The 19,681-nt window shown below is 35.9% G+C and overlaps 1 protein-coding gene across 1 annotated transcript in view; it reads right to left on the bottom strand.

Moving 5' to 3' along the window:
* Positions 1-282: 282 nt before the first annotated feature.
* The window catches only part of glis1a (GLIS family zinc finger 1a), a 33,827-nt gene continuing 14,428 nt past the window's right edge, over positions 283-19,681 (bottom strand). The window contains exons 3-10 of the mRNA XM_082172005.1: positions 18,568-19,620; positions 15,196-15,357; positions 11,628-11,738; positions 10,740-10,884; positions 7,169-7,304; positions 1,638-1,777; positions 898-1,005; positions 283-819 (exon numbers count right to left, since the gene is read on the bottom strand). Of these exons, the coding sequence (XP_082028131.1) occupies positions 791-819; positions 898-1,005; positions 1,638-1,777; positions 7,169-7,304; positions 10,740-10,884; positions 11,628-11,738; positions 15,196-15,357; positions 18,568-19,539 (1,803 nt within the window). The 5' untranslated portion in view covers positions 19,540-19,620 and the 3' untranslated portion in view covers positions 283-790. The remainder of the gene's footprint in view (positions 820-897; positions 1,006-1,637; positions 1,778-7,168; positions 7,305-10,739; positions 10,885-11,627; positions 11,739-15,195; positions 15,358-18,567; positions 19,621-19,681) is intronic.

Consider the following 19,681-nt stretch of genomic DNA (forward strand, 5'->3'; position numbering starts at 1 on the left):
CTTTTTGGACCAATGAACTAGGAAGTGACTTGGAGGTTTTCATTTCAGAAACCTGGACCACTTTTTATTAGCTGAAAGTTAAACTAGCCTACAGTGCGAGTAAAAGGAGGACGAACCTTTTAGGAGTTATTATTCGAGTTAACCACAAGATGGAAGCATTCTCCTTCTGTTAGCCTGCGGACGAGCATTTCAAACGCCTGAAACGATCCGGATAGATTGATATATAGATGGACAGACAGAACGATAGACAGGTGGCACGACAGACAGACAGATAGATAGACAGATTTTTTTCTGTCATTTATTTGAAAAAGGCAAAATAATACACCCATATTATGTGATACAGGCATCACACATGAAACTAATGTTTGAAAATACAGCAAAACATTATAGAAAGAATGTGTCATGTTACCATCTCAATGTAAACGGCATATCTCTTAACATTCTCTGTTCACACTCAGAAAATTACAGTGTCTGCTCAGCATCAAAGCATAAGGCTGCATCATCATCATCATCATCATCATCATCATCATCATCACCACCAGTGCCCAAGCCAAGGAGTTTCTCTTTTCTCTGACTCAATGCTCAAGGAATCTCTCAGTGGATGTTGCTCCACTTCCTCAAAGCCCATGCTTTCCTCGTTCCTACGCTGCTGCTCTCAGGTGCAGTGGGTCAAATCACAGTCTATGGGTCAAATGTGTGTCTCAGTCTATAGAGAGCAAATCTGTCCGTGGCAGTGTTCATATAGATCCCGACCGGAGCAGGACAGCGAGCAGGGCCGATTCCCACTCACCTACCGTATGTCCTGAGTTAGGCCGTATCCTGTCAACAAAGAGGGAGGTTTGAAGAACTGAACCAGAGATGAAGGTTAGGAGCTGACTGACATAAACTGACACTTACCAGAGGAGTTTATACAAGTAAAAGGAAATCCATTTTGGTCAAAATTATGCAGACCATCTCTTTCATTACTGGAAATCTGGTCAACACGATTAAAAGTGGCCTGAAAAACTAGACAAAGACACAGAAAGTACAGAATTAGCTAAATACATTGTATTTACATTTTCTACAAGTTGATATTCCACCAATAAAAAAGGACAAACATCGTTTTTAAATTAAATCACCTCAATATTTAAAGGATTTATGAAGCATCCTAAAAACTCACATTTTGTTTACAAAGGGGGTCTAATCATCTTTCCAGCCAAGTCAACATGCACATGGATCCGATTAAATTATCTAATTTAGCGGTTTTTGAGCTGTCGTTGAACACTGATTTAACAGAGCCAGATTTTAATCATTGCCACTTGTTATTATAAACTAACCACGTAGACAATAGGAAACGAGTAAATCCAACTATAAATCTTAAACAGCAACAATGAACCTCTTCATGAAATGCTCTGTGTTCCCGTAAATGAAGGCCTTCCTGAAACAGGCTGTAAAAATCAGTTGAAACGAGGTTTTTGTCCCAGACTTACTTTGCTGACTAACGCTGCTGCGTTTTGTAAAGTTAATGCATATTCCAGCATTGGTGCCAACAAGTTGTCAGTTTGCGGAAATATCGAGACTATAAAAACCAGCAGAGTGAAGAATGCCTTTCACCAATTTTTAGCATTAATGAAGGTAATACAGAATAGCTTTCTTACCGTGCTGATTTATTGGTACTTCATTAAACATCTGGTTGAGTTTCTGATGTGGGTTTAGGAAGGAGCTGTGTTTCTCAGAGACCAACTGGAGCTCACTGGTACCACTGACCAGGTTGATTCCACAAACCAGTGGAGAAAGTCTGAAAGGACACAGCAGTTGCTTTTAAATTCATGCATGCTTAACTTCTATTAAATTTCAAGTCCCATGATTCATTGTTGCATGAATTTAATCATTATTCTTTATAGATCAAATATAGTGTATCAAGAATAAAAAATGCATTAAGAATAAAATACAATGGATTTATCTTATTGTTATCAATGTTACATTCATTCAAGTGCATGTCAAATTCTGCCAAGAACTGCTTAAAAAAAAGAAAAAGAAAAAAAGATTGTCATGATGCATAAAAACAATTAGTTGACATGCAGTACTAACTAAGAGGAATGAGCACGTCTAATACATGAATCCAGCTAGAGTTCAGTAACCGATGAAAGAATGTTTCTATTTCGAACTCATTCCTCTTGAGAGCCATAGGCTTTATCTCAGAGGGACTCACAGCTAGCCTGCAAAGAAGCATCATTTAAATTATGTGGTCCCTTGCAGAGAGGCCAGAGGGCGTTCGGCCCGAGCATCTTTTGGAAGATCTTCAGTGTTATTCATCAACAAGATTCTTTTGTCAATATAACTCACATCAGCATAAATAGAGCTACACCCCAGTGTCAACTAACCAGTCATAAACAGATGAGCTGAGTTTGGAGAACAACAAGAGACCAGAGACCATTCCTCTATACAGAATCCCCAGCTCCATGTTGGTCCTTCTTCTCTTCAGTTCACCCCACTCATTTTCAGGTCAGGGAACTTGGGTAGTCATGGCAGAAGCTTCATTTTGTGCTCAGTGACATATTTTTTGTGTTGATTTTGATATTTGTTTTGGAACATTGCACTGATGGAAGATCCAACCACGGCCCATTATAAAATTTCTAGCAGAGGCCGTAAGGTTTTAATTTTTTTATCTGTTGGTATTTGCTAGAATCCACGATACCAAGTGTCTGAACAAGATGTCCAGGACCTCAAGAATTTTTTATTTTATTTTTTTTAAATAGGCCCATAACATTAAAGATCCAGCAGTATATTTAACCGTGGGCATGGGGTACTTTGTATCCCTGTTTGCACCAAACGCATCTGGTGGGTTTGCAGCCAAAAAGCTGCTCTTTTTTTTTTTCATCTGACCATTGAATTAGAATCTGGTCCCTTTTGAAGTTCCAGCCATGTCTGACAACTGAATATGCTGGAATTTATTTTTGGATGAGTGAGGAGGATTTTTCTTGAAACCCTCCCAACAACGTAGTGATGTAGGGGTTGTTTGTATATATTTTTAGGTTTTCTGACCCCCAAGACTCAAGTAATCTCACTCAAACCATCCTCCTCACCGTGCATTAAGACAATTTAGACACACGTCCTCTTCCAGGCAGATTCGTAATGTCTTTAGTTGATTGGAACTACTTAATTTTTTTACTCATTGTGATGGATGATTAAGGGTTCCTCATATTTATGTTTATATTTGTGTTCCCTCATATTTATATTCCTGCGAAAAAAGAAGTCTAGTTAGACAATTTCATGTTCCTAGTCACCCTGGTGTGCTAAACAAAAGTAAACATTAATGGGAATATACTTCTTAGTTATTTTACAAAAAAAAAAAAAAAAAATCTAGGGGTGCTAATAATTGTGGCCAACATGTTTTTGGAGAAAAACATTTATTTCATAATGTGATTTTCCCCCCATTTTCAATTTTACTTCAATGAAAGGTTAGATTTTTGTGCATTTAAAAAAAAAAAAAAGATCAAAAGTATAAACCATTCAGATTTATTTTCTACATTTTACAGCCATCTTTGATCTGTAATGGAAATTTTTATTCTAGCCAGCTAATACCATACATGGTGTTAAAGAAACTGCAAGTTGCATATCATCTTCTTCCTTACTGCTGAAGAACAAGGTCAAAATGATATTCACAGAAAGGACAGTTTGTTCTTTCTAAATACAGATAAGCTCGCTTGCACTAAGAGCAAAGGTGTTGCATTGGAAAAGATATACTCAATTGTTTTTAATGACATATGTGTGTAAGTGTGTGCGCATAAAGGGGTGTTAGAATAAGTGTGATAGGTTTTCTGTATATAAGCTGGGCAAAAAGGAGAAGTCGGCGCGCTTCTCTTATCAGACTCTGACTGATGGGTGAACAGCCTTTCTTGCAAGAAATAAAAGATCTTTTATAACTTTTGAAATTTCCAGCTGTCTTCCAATTATTATTTAAAGTCATGAAAGTAATTTCCACGACAGATCATATTTACCAGGGGTGCCAATAATTCTGACCACAACTGAATAATCATTTTTATTTTGTAATCTTGTAATCTTTATTTTGTTATAAAAAAATATTTTAGGTTATTACATTTCATTTTTTCAATTTTATTAATTTAATAATATTCATTATTATTTACAGCTCTAATTTATTTAATGTTTTTGACAATGTTGTGTGTACAGGTCCACAAGTCAAAAAAAAAAAAAAAAAACGGAAAAAGTTCAGGGAAAATAAATTTCCATTCAGTTTGATTGTTTTAGTACACAAATATTTGGGCTGGATGTTCCTGAATATACATTTTACTGTTCTGAATGTAACTTCAATTTACCCACCACTATATTAGAAACTAAATTGTATCTAACTTAAACTTATACTTGGATTTTAAAAACTTGTCAGCTCAAAGGGTTTGGTCAAATGAACACAGAATATGAGACGTCCATCCATCCATCCATCCATCCATCCATCCATCCATCATGTTACTGGTTTGTGGTGCTGTGTCCTATCACAGAGTATAAGAGGAAGATAAGTGCTCTGTGTGTGTTTGGAGGGGGAGGGCGTTGCGCTGCAGCGCTGCTCATGTGTGTGGAGCAGAGGGCCGAGTCCCAATAGAGCGGCTGTCAGCACAAAACTCAGAAAACAGTTCCACTCTCTATATTTTTTACAGCAAGCCTCTCTATATGCATTAATCACAGCCAGCTGCCCGTACGCACCCTTAGGCTGGAATGAGAGGAATCTTTCATGCAGCGTTTAAAAATCCCAATTTACCAATCACATTGATCCTCCTCATAGTTGACAGTGCGTTACATTCAGCAAGCACACTGAAGTGAAAGACCTGTTTAAAGACTTTTAGGTAACGTATCCTGTCATGTTTGAGGAGGTCATTCAATAAGTTAATGAAATAACTCAACTTTACAGGGCAGGAACTTTCATCTTGGAAAATATTTTATGGATCCAATAGTCCTCCTTTTAAACATACAGGTGGAAGAAAAGTTATTACTATTATCAAACATTGCTCTGACGACTAAATTATCTCTAAAAGCACCAAGACTAGATTTATTTGATTAGAAATAAAGTAAAAACATTAATATTGTGAAATATTGTGTTTGAATAATCATTTATTCCTGTTATAGCAAAGATGAATTTTCAGCAGCCATCACTCCAGTTTTCAGTGTCACATGATCCTAATATGCCATATGTGTTACATATTATATATACCAGTTTACTGCTTAAGAAACATTTCTTATCATTATCAATATTGAAAACAGTTGTGCTGCTTAATATTTTGTGGAAACTGTTATAACATAATTCAGGATTTTTTTTAGAAATTGAAAGTTCAAGAGAACAGCATTTATTTGGAATTTAAATCTTTTGTAACAATGTAATTACTGCTGCTTTTGAGCAATTTAATGCATCTTTTATGCATCTTTCTTAAAATAAGAAAAGTATCTTTCTTAAAATAAAATAAAAATCTTACTGACCCTAAACTTTTCGATGGTATTATATAAAGGAAAAGTGTGTGTTTTAGAAGCTGTGAAAGTTTTTCCACAATTGTAATCACTTTATTACCAACTTTTTTAGTAAATGGTGGTGTGAAGTGATGTATGCATTTTTAAAAAGTACAAAAAGTCCTTTAATATGAGTTTATAAAACAGCATGCATTTAAATGATAAAATCATGTGGAAAATGCTCAAATAGTTTTAGATTAAGTAAAGCTGGTCAATCTGCTGGACATGGCATCTTCAGAGTATTTCAACTACCCATATATTTTAATGCAAACATAAATCAAACTGAATGATCTGTTTGGCAGGAAGATCTAATGGCTAATAACCGATGAAAGACCAAATATCCAGAGGAACTCTAAATTATAGAATCTTACGTTTTAAAAGAAAGTCCATCAACATACACCCACATTCACACAAAAATCAACCACAAGTCACTCAAAATCTCACATTTCATAACATGGTTTTGAAATAACAACAATACTCAGTAAGCAACGTCTCCTAAATGCTTATTTTTTGCCAAACGAAACACATTTTGCAGTGGGATCAGATTCTGATGACGGGAGTTAGAAAAGATGATTTAGTTATAAAATGTTTAATATCATGTAAAACCCATTTAGGGAAAAATGAGCTTTCTGTTTTGGGATCACAAACCCAAGCCTTCAATGTTTCTGTCACATAGTCAATGGTACGTTAGCTAGCAACAAATAGTGTGCAGGAAGTGTAGGCTCTGCTGATATGTTTTGTTATTTGATAAAACACATTTCCTGTTTACAGACACAGAGTTTGTTGCACAGTGTTTTTGTCACATCACCTCAAGAGTGATTGTTGTTTACATAAAGCAAGTCATGGCATGTGTTCCCTTTCCGGACACGTCTGGATAAGCAAACGTTCAGAAACAAACACTGCCTGTTTGTGGTGAGCGACAACATAACAAAATGCTTCTTTAACAACAACAATAAAGAAAAATGAAATGACAAGAATAATTATTAAAGCATTTTCTAAGAACCAAAATTTACACAAGACACAATAGTGACCACAACAGTGACCAAAATTGCTAAAAAAAATCCCTATGATCTCTGAATTGTCCAAATGGCTTAAGATTGTATAAAGATCTTAATGCAAGACATCCAGATAAGATCAAATCCCTTCATAATCGGCACATATTTGCGTGACAGCGCAACAGTAATATTGAGAGAACAGGTCATGGGTTAACTGTGTTGTAAAAAAGACCCATGCGAAAGCATAATGATCATATTTTTCTACTGAGGAAACGTGTTGCCACACATCATAATGTCTTCGTTCTCAGGGCAGGGAGGATTTGCTCCCATCTCATCGGCTGTGCTTTTTTAATGTTTCACATCATAAGCACATGTTGCTAACTGCTGTGGTTGACGCACATATATGCACTGCAGATGGAGTCCTCCAGTCAGTGACAAATAGCCAATTAGACTCAAGTAAAACTGTTCCCATATGTGTCAGAGAGGCAAACTGGATTCCATGCTTTATGTTTGCTAAAATTTATTTTATGCTATGTTCTGAGGCAGTGGCGTTACTAGGATGCCATCCTGGGGTGGCCGACTAATGTTTGCCACCGAAATGTCCACTATCATCACAATGCAAAATAGTGCACTCAAAAACATGGGTATCACTTTGGTCACAAAAGAATCAAGATCCTCACCTCGTCTGATTGAGCTTGTTATTGTGCAGATGGTTGTGAAGGCTGATGCTGCTGTGCTCCAATCTGGGATGCTCCAGAGTTACACTGGAGGTTCCAGATAAGACTCTGCTACACGATTCATCCTCCTCTGAGTATGCTGTAAACCAACAGGAACGAAAGGAAAAAAAAAAGAAAAATCACAAATGAGATCTCTTTACTTCAAGACAGCAAGGCAATTAAGAGCAAATGGAGACACTGATTAAGTCTTTTACAATCAGATTTCAATATGAACTCAAACTACACTGAGAAGAAATATTTCTTGAGCAACAAATCAGACAAAAAATTCAGCTTTGCCATCACAGGAATAAATTATATTTTAAAATATATTAAAATAGAAAACAGTTATTTTAAATTGTAATAATATTTCACAATATTATTGTTTTTACTGTACTTTTGATCAAATAAATGCAGCCTTGGTGAGGACAAGAGACGAATTTTTTTCTTTTCTTTTTTAAAGACGCTTAACCAGAGACAACTTGGAGCTGGGCTTAATGGACAATATTAATGAACAAGAGGATTGTGCTGAACGGATTTCAAGCACGGTCTTTGCAAGCACGGATTTTACAGGACGTTTCAGAGTGGTACGTTTTTTTGTATTTTTTCTTTTAGATATTATGTTATCCACAATTTATTCATATTTGTCGGAAAACTATGGTAATACAAACAGTAATCAATCACAAAATCATGGATAATTTTCCTAAGGGGTGGTGAAGTCTTACAAAAGCAAGAGCTTACAAAAGCTAAAGTAAACACTACATCAATACATAATTTACATCATAGCTTAGCAACTACATAAAACTACAAAAAAATTTTTAACTGTTAATAGAAAACACAACTACAAATAATAAGACATTACAAGATATGTCAATAAGACAATAAGACTTACAAGTTGTGATCCATAAACAACAGATTGTCCCGACAAAATGGGAATGGCTATGTCTTTCAGGAAAAGCTTTTGTGCATATACCCTGACTTGTACTCTCTTCTGAAAGCTGTTCTCCGTAAAATGTACAGCGCACAGACAAATGTTGAGTTAATATTGTTCAGAAACAGTGTTAAAAATAAATTAACCAATAAGTTCGTCAGCCTTTGGACAAACTTTTACTGGGGTGTAAAAAACAGCAACAACACTCTCCATCTTCTCTAGTGCCGGTTCACTTTTTTTGCATATTCCGTTATGATTTCATAAGATCCAGAAAAAGTGCATTGTAGTCCAAACGAGCCGTTCGTTGTAGTTCTTGAAAAGTGTATTCTGTTAAATACAATATCTCCCTTTGGAGCGGACTTTGAGCTTTGTAACCTTGCAGATCTTTTTTATGCTCAAACATTAACATTACACACTAACTAAAGTTGAAAAAGTGAAAAAGCATAATAGGACCCCTTTAAATGTGTACTGTAAAATACATATCACATAATGTGTTGTAAGACTGGGTAAAATCTTGCTGATTTAGTGGCAAAAATGTTGAAGAAACCTAAAATTTTAATTTTTAATTACATTCATGTGGTTTAAAATTTGAAGAACCGAAGAGGAACTGAAAGTCACAACATTAACGTTTAATTTAACTTATTCTTCCTGATTGATCAAGGTCAGAAATCATGTAATAATGTAGTCAGTTTGGCTTGTTGATCAAGGTCAGAAATCATGTAATAATGTAGTCAGTTTGGCTTGTTGATGTTAAACATCTTTCAGTCATTCTTCATTCGAAACAGTTGCTTCTTTCTTATTAGGCAGAATTAGACGACTGAAATATCTGTTGCTTCTGTCTGCCCGTCACATCTTTTTAAAAGTCGTCTAAGGCATTTAGTGTGCATTGCCCTCATGGATTTTCACTTCAGGTGTTGACTAAAAGAGCCCTGCACTGTCTGACAGCTTCTTGACTCAGTCTCAAGCATCTGAAGGAAAAACAGCTGGAATGGAAAAGATCCTGGAGTGTGAGAGACATGCGTGTGGTGGCCGTTTGCCCATGGTGTGAGCCCAGTGACTGCGCAAACACTGGCCTTTTGAGCTTGTCGGAACAGCTGATGTCAGAAATAGTACGTAGTGTAAATGATGGGTACAGGGAAATGAGGAAGGGAGTGGACGCTGCTCTGAGCACATACTCCACTCGACATCTATAATGCTAAATGGCATGCACATATAAACTTATTTTCTGTGCGCTGGTTAAAAATGGATAGCAGCTGGAATTATACAGACTGCTTGTGTGCAGGGTTACACAATGTCATCTTTTACCCTCATTATTGGGTTATTTTACACTAGCTTTCAAAAGTGTGAGGTCAATACGATTTCTTTTAAAGAACTGAATACTAGTATTCAGCAAGGATGCATCAAATTGATTAAAAGATAATAAATTCTATTAATCAAAGACTCCTGAAAAAAAATAGCTGTTTCTACAAAAATATTAAGCAGCAAAATTGTTTTTAACATTGATAATAAAAAATAAAAATCATACTGTACCCAAACTTTCGAACAGTAGTGTATATCTTACAGTACGTCTTACCAGTGGAGCCTGCAGCTGTGTGGCTGTACGCACTGTGCTGACCTGAGAAACGTTTTCCGTGCAAATATTTCAGCAGTTATTATGTCCCGTATTTCTATCGACTAAACCAGCGTTTCCAATCATTTGTGAAGTAGTGATTCTTGTGGGTTGATTCTTTCTTTTGGGCGAATTGGCCAAACGTGTTTGCAAAAACGTTCTTAAACGATTTGCATTCATGTGGAACACGCTCCCACTGAATCATCTGAAGCCATTTCTCAGTCAGTTAAAAATACAGACACAATCGGGAGAACAAACAGAGCTGTTTATCACTTGTTTTCATATGTAAACATGCACTAAATGGTGTCTTTGACAATTTTGTTGCTTTCAGCAGTTTTCAGGTTTAAAAAGACTTAAAATGCATCTAGAGATACAGTAGATGTTGCCGTCACATTCCGTCAGATGAATCCTATAGTCGCCCATGCATCTTACTTTAGTCTAAATAATAATGACTGGTATTATGTTTAGTTTTATACTATTATACTATATTTAGTTTTAAAATATTAGAATTTTGTATTTAGATTTTTTTTTTGTGTGAAATTTGCTGTACATTGATACAATATAGCTTCAAATTTTCTGAACTGAAAATTCAGAATTCTAATATTCAGAACTACAGTTTATGGTTCTGTGTTTCAAAGCAATGCTCGAACTGAGCATTTTGGACAAATAATTGTCAGAGAATTATAGTACAAAAAATACAATAAAACACAACTATAAAATTCATCTCAAATTGTTATGAATTTACAAATTCAAATATTTTTGACTCTTTTTCTAGAAAGAAAAACAAAACAGTGGGCCTTCCACAAAATATGTGTGCCGATCTGTGGAAGCTGGTTAGTTAGGATGCCAAGAAGATGCCAGGACCAGCATTTAAAACACAACATGCTGGTCATTTCTATCAGGCACACTTTGCTTTCTTCAGTTATACAGCACAAGCTGGTCTCTCAGGCCTTCCATAGCAAAAAGCCCAATGCAGCATTGCCCACAAGCACACCTACCAGTAAAGCCTTCCTGATGAATCTTAGTGAGGGAGGTGGGACACCTGTAGTTTGGGCTGTGTACTGAAGGAGTAGAGCCATGGAGATGCTGCAAGCCAAGGCTCACATCCACAACTTCCTGCTCCACCTTATTGCCTAGCTGGACCTGTCAAGATAAAGAAAACATATCTATAACATATAAAGCACTGATATCCCAATCTAAAACACAATCACTAGATGTCAAAATCAGGTCATGACCAGAATAAAGCCTTTAGACTAGAATCTGTCCTGTGACATGGATTTGGCTCAAGCAAAGTCAAAAAGAAAATCAGTGTGAAAACGAATAAAAAAAATGTTAAAAAATAATTAACTGTTCCAACGTATCGCATTTCCCGTATTTTGCCTTTGTAGAGCAGTACCGCTCATAACGTTTTTGCAAGGATCTATAGCTTGACTGTGAGTGGCAAAGTCTTATTGAGGCTGAGAAAACTTTCTGTTGTTGATTCATTTGAGCATTCAGTGGAGCTGGTGAGCATGTTTGCTATTTGCATGTCACATCTGGCGTCTTGAGGAATAGAACTGCACTGCTTATTAACTGTATTACGGGAACACATGTGTTCTTGTTTAGAATGCCAAAACCATGGGAATACACAAAGATCTCCTTCATTCTCTTTTGTTTGGAAAGCAGGAACAGCCCATAAAACAATAGGCATTTTCATCAAAGGTCTCTGAGATGACAATTACAGATGAAGTTAATGCAATAAACAATGTGACATAATTTATCAGGTAATCAAGTTCATCTAACTTGATGTGTGTGCGCATAATTTTTTTAGGTTATTAAGTTATGGAGTGAGGGTGAGCTTGTTACAAGAGTCTCCCGATACAAAAACAAACACTTGAAACCATTACCTTGTCCTGTGCCTGCAGGGATTTAGTGGAGTGGACCTTGATGTGTTTGCGCAACGAGCTGGGGTCGGTGTAACGTTTGGTGCATCCTGGGAGCTGACATGCATAGGGTTTCTATGAAGAGAGTCACATAAAATAATAAAGCAAGAGGCACAGAAGAAGAGATAAGGATAAATTAGTCATTCATATGCTTAATTCAATGAGTTATGAACAATGAACTGATGAAGAAGGAAAATATAAAATAACAAATATTTGCAAATTATAAATTCTTCTTTTAAAAATATCATTATATTTTCTAGAGTGGTCATATTCCATGACATTTTACAACCTGAACTAACCTTGGCTTGTCATATGGGTATGCAGGGGTCCTCTCTATGATATAATTTCCGGTTTTACGTTGTTGTTTTTTTTGTCCTGCATGTTGTACCACATGACTTTAATTTGATGAAAAAAGGTTTTCACATATTAATAATACAACAAAATAATAACAAATAAAACAAAACAGCTTCACTGCTTTAAAATAATAATAATATTAATAATAAAGTACCGTTCAAATGTGTTTTTGACCAGTAATATATTTTTTTCTAAAAGAAATGAATACATTTATTCAGCAAGGATGTATTAAACTGATCAAAAGTGAGAGTAAAACATTTATAATTGTACAAACCATTTAAATTTGAAATAAATGCTGTTCTTATAAGCAATGACTCTGTAGACAGTGTTTGCGTATTAAGGCACCTCACGATTTTGGCAGCGTAACAGTTTGATAATCATCAAAATAGAGAGAACTTTGGTGAGAACTAAACAAATATTTAATTACTAAAGTAGTCATTTCTTTGGTCAAAAATGTACATTTACACACAAACTGACCAGCAACCGCAAAGTTCAGACGCCATCTTTCTTTTTGTAGCTCAACAGTCACCGAATGGAACGTATAGGATTGTGGGATATCAAAAGGCAGCAAAGGATATTCTGGGATATTCTGCCTTCAAAAATCAGTCAGATGAAGGCATCTCAGGAGACAGGAAGTAAAATTAACTTTGGATTTGAACGTGCCTTGATGCCTTCCTACCTTGGAATGCATCCTTCGAAGGTATTTAAGCTTTCGGATGCAGCCATGGTTTTCTTTGTCACTGTTTTGCCTGTAGTTGTCATGGTTTCTGATTAGTTCACACCTGTCCCCTGTTCCATTAATTATCAAGCCTCGTGTATTTAACCCTCTGTTTCTTCAGTTCATGATTGTGCATCGTCAGTACTATGTTTCCATCCAAAGTTGCAAAATGGGAATAACGCATTACTTGAGAATAAAGCAGCGTATCCATCCAGTGAGTCGGAGAGAAAAAAAAATCATCACTTCCTGATAAACTGCCTTTAAATATCACTAGGAAGCATAGGAGAAGCTACTGTATATAATCATTTTCACATATAATAGAGAGCGCAGATGAAACGCAATGAACACATTTCTAGGGAAGATGCCTGCTGTTTGGGAATACAGTCATGTAAGATCGTTCTGGAAGGTAATTATTACTGATGACAGACTTTGCTCAAGCATTTCAGAACAATCAAAACAGCATTTCAGATGCTGCGCAAAAAGATCACTCCGCTAGTTAGTCCAGTTATGCGGTCCCATCGCAATTCGCAAAGTCACATCATTTTTTTGATGCGCATGGAGGAATTTATTCAATAAATTTGTTTCCATCATTGTTTATGAGCATGTTTTCTTATCGGATAAAAAAATTTATCCGACTCAAATGAGCACATACGTTTTTTGTATGCACATTTTTCAAATTTATGCACATCTTGGCGTTTCCATCCAGCAGTTTTTTATGCAATTTTCCAAAATGCGCATAAAAAAAGGTGGATGGAAAAATAGCTAGTGTTAAGTTGAGTTCTATGGTTCTTGTGTAGTGTAATTGCTTTTCGTGTTTGAGTCTGTTATTGTTCATTCTGTGTCACACATCATCCTTGGGATTTTAACTAAAAGCACATGACACCTTGATAATAATAAGAAATGTTTCTTGAATATCAAATCAGCATATTAGAATGATTTCTGAAGGATCATGTGATACTGAGGAATAAATTACATTTTTAATTTATTCAAATAGAAAACAGTTATTTTAAATTGTAATAATATTGAATAATTTTACTGTATTTTTCATAAAATAAATCCAGCCTTGGTGAGTATAAGAGACTTCTTTAAAAATCTACAAACTTTTGAACCGTAGTCTATATGCCAAACTAGTTAAGGTTTTCTTTTGAAGAATTTAATTTTTAATTAGAGCTTTTTCTTCATTATATTAACAGTTGAAAACACTTTATGTTGTTTTTGACTATGCGGCAAAATTAATTTTAATCCCAAAATTAAAAAATACACTATGTTATGAAAATTAATAAATACTTAACCTTCTAAACTCAAAAGTATGGGACAGTTCATGACTTTTTCAGATTCTTCACATGACAACATCAAACAAACCCTCCACAGGCTGATACACATGTGCAGAGTGATACGCACACAAAAACATTCAGTAAATATTATGAAATCTCTGCATCTGTCCACTTCAAATATTAACCACACACGTCACCTTGAGCTACACAAATTCTGAAAACAGTACAGACTAATCAATAATGTTGTCTCTCTAGCACTTCTTACATCATGTGTTTCAGCTGCACATTTAGAGGGTGAGAAGGAAAAATAAATGCTTTATTGGATAACTTTCCCAAGGTCTGCATTAATAATACGTAGTGACATAATGATAACAACCCTAAACAATCCCCTTCACAGATGTGCTCCTCATCTAAGTGACGAATTATGATTTTTGCACGGTTAGCACATCTACAATTAGAAGTGGTATAGCTGTCATCAAAACCTTACTGACAGCAGCGAATGAAACCAAACCACCCTGTTTTGAATAAATCAGCTCTGTTGACTTATATGTACTTAGGAGACAGATATCACTTGCAAGCTGGTTATTACACAGCTTTACAGGCTGGCATGAGAGCTGCGGAAAGAGATGTGCAGCCAGAGCTAGTAGTCACTGAAGTGGCTTAAGTTTTTTCTTAAGTCATTAAAGTAAAAGGAGACCTCTCCACTGTTCCAGACTATAATTCCTTACTCTGAATTGAGTGTAAATAAAACCCTGTTATTTTAGGGGACTACTATGTCTGGAAAAAGTGACAAGTAAGCTTTCCTCACTTGTTTGTTTTCATTATTGGTGTATACCTTTTCAGACTGGGTAACACACATGACTGAGTGCATATTCATGATGAAACATAACTACATAAATACACTGTGGGGTCTTAGTTTGTTTATTTAATTAGTGACCGAAAAACCTGCGATAATATTATATATATATATATATATATATATATATATATATATATATATATATATATATATTATGGGCTTATTCTGAATAAATGTTACATTAATTAAATATTTTATATTAATTTTTTTCTCTTCCCAGTCTTTTGAACTCCATTGTATAATTGTTTGCAGTGCATTTTTTAATGTCGTTTTTTTTGTGTGCGTGTTTTTTTAACCTGATAGAGCAGTAAGAACGGTAATGCATACCGTGTCCAGGTGTGTGCGCTGGTGTTTGGCGCGATCACTAGAGTTGCTGAAGGCCTTGAAACAGCCGGGATGCTGGCATATGTAGGGCTTCTCTCCGGTGTGGCTGCGTAGGTGGATCTTCAGGTTCTCCAGACGGGAAAAGGCCTTACTGCAGCCTTCAAACTGTAAGACAGCACCCATACACACAGAAATATGAAGAAAACAAGTCTTCACAAATATCTCCAGGTCCTTCACTGTATGAGAATGTACATATACATGCAAATTATGACTTAATAGTCCAGCGGCAGAGAGCACAACATGCTTTGCACTGTAAGCAGGAATTAATATTAATTAGAGGATGATATTAAACAGAAGGAAGATTGTTTTGGTGAAACTGTCACCTAATGCCATTCCACCTCAAAAAAACAAACATTTCTTGTCTGATACAAAAAAAAAAAAAAAAAAAACGCTTGCATGAAACATTTCCATGTCTTTTTTTAACACTCAAAATGATACCAGTTTTGAAACAGAAAATGCTTTTGCCACAGTGACAGTTATGTAACAGTAGTCCACCCAAAAATGAAAACCCTGGCATCATTCACTCACCCTCACAAACCCGTATGACTGACTCTCTTCCATGAAACACAAAAGGGGAACCTCTGAAGAATGTTCAAGCTGCTCTCTTTTATTCAATGAAAGTGGATGGGGGTGTCAAGCTCCAAAATGACACACAAAAAAAGCGTCATAAAAGAAGCGACTTCTATGTGTGTATATTTTCCAAGTTCTTCTGAAAAGACTGACATTTAAGCAATTATTTACTCAAAAATCATTCACTTTCATTGTATTAGCATTAGCTGTTCAAGTTAGCAATAATTCATTTAGTGTTCCACAGAACATTAGAAAGCAAGAAGAAAGAAAGGCATATGGGTTTCGAAAGACATGTGGGTAACTGCTTTAAGTTGAAAAATTATGTTGGGAAATTATAGATATCAAGCCACATAAAACTGTAATGTTCCTTTAGTTGTAAATTGCAAAAAGTGCCATTTGTGTTGTCAATTCATGCACATTTATGAGGCCTGTTCTGAAGATCCACACACAAGCACATGCCACTTGACAAAGTTTATTAAACAGACATGTTCAAAGTTGGTTCCTGTTAGAACAAGGCTCTGCTAAGATGTTTGAGTTGGAGAGAGGCCAGCGAGGGAGTCAGTAATAAGCCCGGCTGATTCAAGGTGGCAGCCGCAGTCATGCAGACTTTTGGTTGGAGCAATTCTGCAAAATTATAAAACACATTTTGGCGGTCACAGGTGTGATGTCATGATGAGGTTATATGAAAAAAGAATAGGGTTTCATTGAGCATCCTTATATCTATGCATAAAAAACTATAAAATGTAAATTAAGTTGACGTTTACATTTTTAGCAGACATTTATCCAAACTAAATATACTTTTGGTGAATTACACTTACACTTACGTTAACGTAGACAATTTCTGCATTATGTATGATATACTCTTACTTTTAAAATATGTTTGATCTTGATAACATAGTATTAAATTTTTTTTAAATTTTTTTTTTTACAAAATCCATATGAATGTTCATTTTGTATGGATAGCTATGCTGTAAAAAGAAAAAAGAAAAAAAGGCCTATATAAAAAATTCACAATGTTACAAATTGTAATAATCCAACTACATTTAAGTGTAAAAATCTGACAATTATAGTTCCCAAATTATAGTCCTTCGGCCATCACAGTTTAAAGAGAAAAATAAAACAAATAAAAACAGCAAATAGATTAAAAAAAAATATCCCATGGCTATCTTACATCACTAAAAAGAAACACATTTCCTATGTGGCTCATTGTGAAGGAAATGAAACACAGCTTCATTAAAGTATTAAATTATTATAGTTTATCCCTGCCTACAATAATATATTTGAGCATGTAATGGATATAACTGCTAACAGTTACTGCATTCTGTGTTATAGTCTGTATTATATATATTATATATATATCTGCAAATCTCTCTGCAAAAATAAGAGACGGAACAGTATTAAATACAATTCTTGTTCTTATAATTCAATATCAGCTAACAGAGCATAAGGGCACTTACAAGTCACACTTGTTGAGTACCTAAAGAACAATCAGGAAATTAATTTTAAAAAATCTTAGGCTAAAAAACTTCTTCAAAGTTATCCTGGAATAAGTTGACTAAATTGATCATTGCATAATATCAGACTTCAAGCATCTCTCACGAAGGCAATTTGTACGTGAACTATAAACAACTCTAAAATGTCTAAATCTCTCAAATCTGCAATGCATCCATCTTTGGAGGTTAAGAGAAATTGAGTCCACATGTCAGTCTTTCACAAATGTCTTACTTCAAAGAATTGGCATGATTTAAAAGAAAAATCTCTTGAATTTTTACTGATTGATACAAACTATGTATTAGTAAAACAACACCTGAGTCAGAGTCTGGCACAATTTGATATAGATGTGATACTTGTGTAAGTAAGCAACAAGAGGGTAAAAAAGACATCAGAAAATGATGTTTATGCAGCTCACCAAATATCATTTAAATATAAATTTCTATTCATTTTATATAAGATTTGTTTATTACCAACAACTGTTTGAATAATAATAGCAGGCTAGATCTAGTTTGGGAAAATTTTGAATTTGTTTGTAGATGTTGATAAATTCAGATTTTCCATCTTTTATCTTTGATTGATTACTTTGGTAACAGGGTTAAATGTTTTAGCTCGAAAAATGAAGTCAACGCTACAGTTTAGCCACTTTTTCACAATCAGGCTGAGCGGTTCTAAGAATGGTAAAGGACAGTTCCTGTTATATTTCCACTTGAGCTCGGTTCTGTACATTCTCGGCTAACCGTGCTGATAGAATGCATGTAATAACGTTGGGACTCAGGATTGGTCACTTGTCTTGTCTGGCTGCCAGTTTCTCTGTAGCTGGCAATGCATGCTATTTGAGTGAAGTTAACAAGATAATAATACAATTAAAAGAAATATCTGATCATCCTCCATAACATGGTCTCTATTTACATCTTATATAGTCTGTAAACTGTTGCATTACCAAGGTAACTACTGACGCATTTATGTAACATTCCAAAGAGCTCCGTTATCAGCCCCACTGTGGAAAATTAAACCATATCCTTACCGGCTGGGCCGGATCAGCACGTAATGAGAACGGCAATGAGAACGGTTTGGCCTGACCGTGGCTTTTGTGTAAAAACGATGAAAATGGAATTCGATTATTTGTTTTCCTAACATGCAGGTCAAGATGATGTCACAAGTTTGTGGAATTTTGGGACATTTTTTGTATGCCCTGTTCTTGCAGTAAAAGGGCAAATATGCATGTATACAGCATAAAAAAAATAAACTCACCGTGCATTTGTTGGGCTTCTCACCAGAATGGACTCTCATGTGAATAAGCAGTTTGTATCGAGCATTGAAGGGCTTGTGCCGACGGACACATCCAGCCCAGAAGCAGGTAAATTCCTCCCCTTTTCGCTGATCTATGTGAACTTTCTCTATGTGTCTCACCAGTTCTTCCTTCTGTCCATAGTTAGCCCTACAATCCATCCATCTACATGGCTGTTCTTCCCTCAGGTGTCCATTCATTCCCTCAACTCCAGGCATCCCACTCAGTGCCAAACCATTCTTGAACTGCTGCTGTGTGGGAAGCTCCTCAACATTAAGGTGCTGGGTTTGTTCCTTGGCTGTGCCCGAGTCAGTGCAGAGATAATGAAGCAGTTCTTCCTTGTGTAGAAGCTTCTTGTTACAAAGATGAAATTCAACAACAGGTTCTTGCTTAGGAGACTTGGAATACAAACATCCTTCTGGAGATTTCTCCTGTGGCGTGCAACTGTAGAGAAGGTCCTGGGCCTCAGGTGGACCGCAGAAAGTTGAAAAAGATGGAGAAGTCAAACTTAGCTCTGACATTGAGCCAGATGAGTGGCTGGAGGAAGGGGAAGAGAAGGACGGAGAGAAGGCACTGAAAGAAAACATGGACATGGAAGAGTAGAATAAGGAGGGGGACAATGTGTCGCTAACGTGCGATAGGTTATCTCCAACTGAGAGAGTGCAGGATGAGTCACTGTTAACCCCGCTGAAATACGACACAATGGCACTTTCTGTGGAACAGACCAAATCGAGATCATCTGTTCTTATCGACACAGGTGACTCAGACAAGCTACACATCTTCAGACCTTCCAAGTGAATCGCTTGATTTAAAGAGGAAAGGTACTTTTCATCACTGTTAACCGGGCCACACTGTTCCAGCTGTGCAACCGCTGGGCTGAGACCAGCAGGCCTCATGATGTTCTTCAAGTTCCTTTCCCTCTGAATGCAGATCATCAAACGGCCACTGTAGAAATGATTCAGGGGTCCCACAAATGTTTTTAAGTAGAGATGCACCTGTGATGATTCCCAAGGTACCTGGAAAAAACATCAGAAAAATGTACGCATTTGGACAATGAATTCAAACAAGAGATTTCAG

Source organism: Leuciscus leuciscus, assembly GCF_965113295.1.
Source record: "Leuciscus leuciscus genome assembly, chromosome: 6".
NCBI lineage: Eukaryota > Metazoa > Chordata > Actinopteri > Cypriniformes > Leuciscidae > Leuciscus > Leuciscus leuciscus.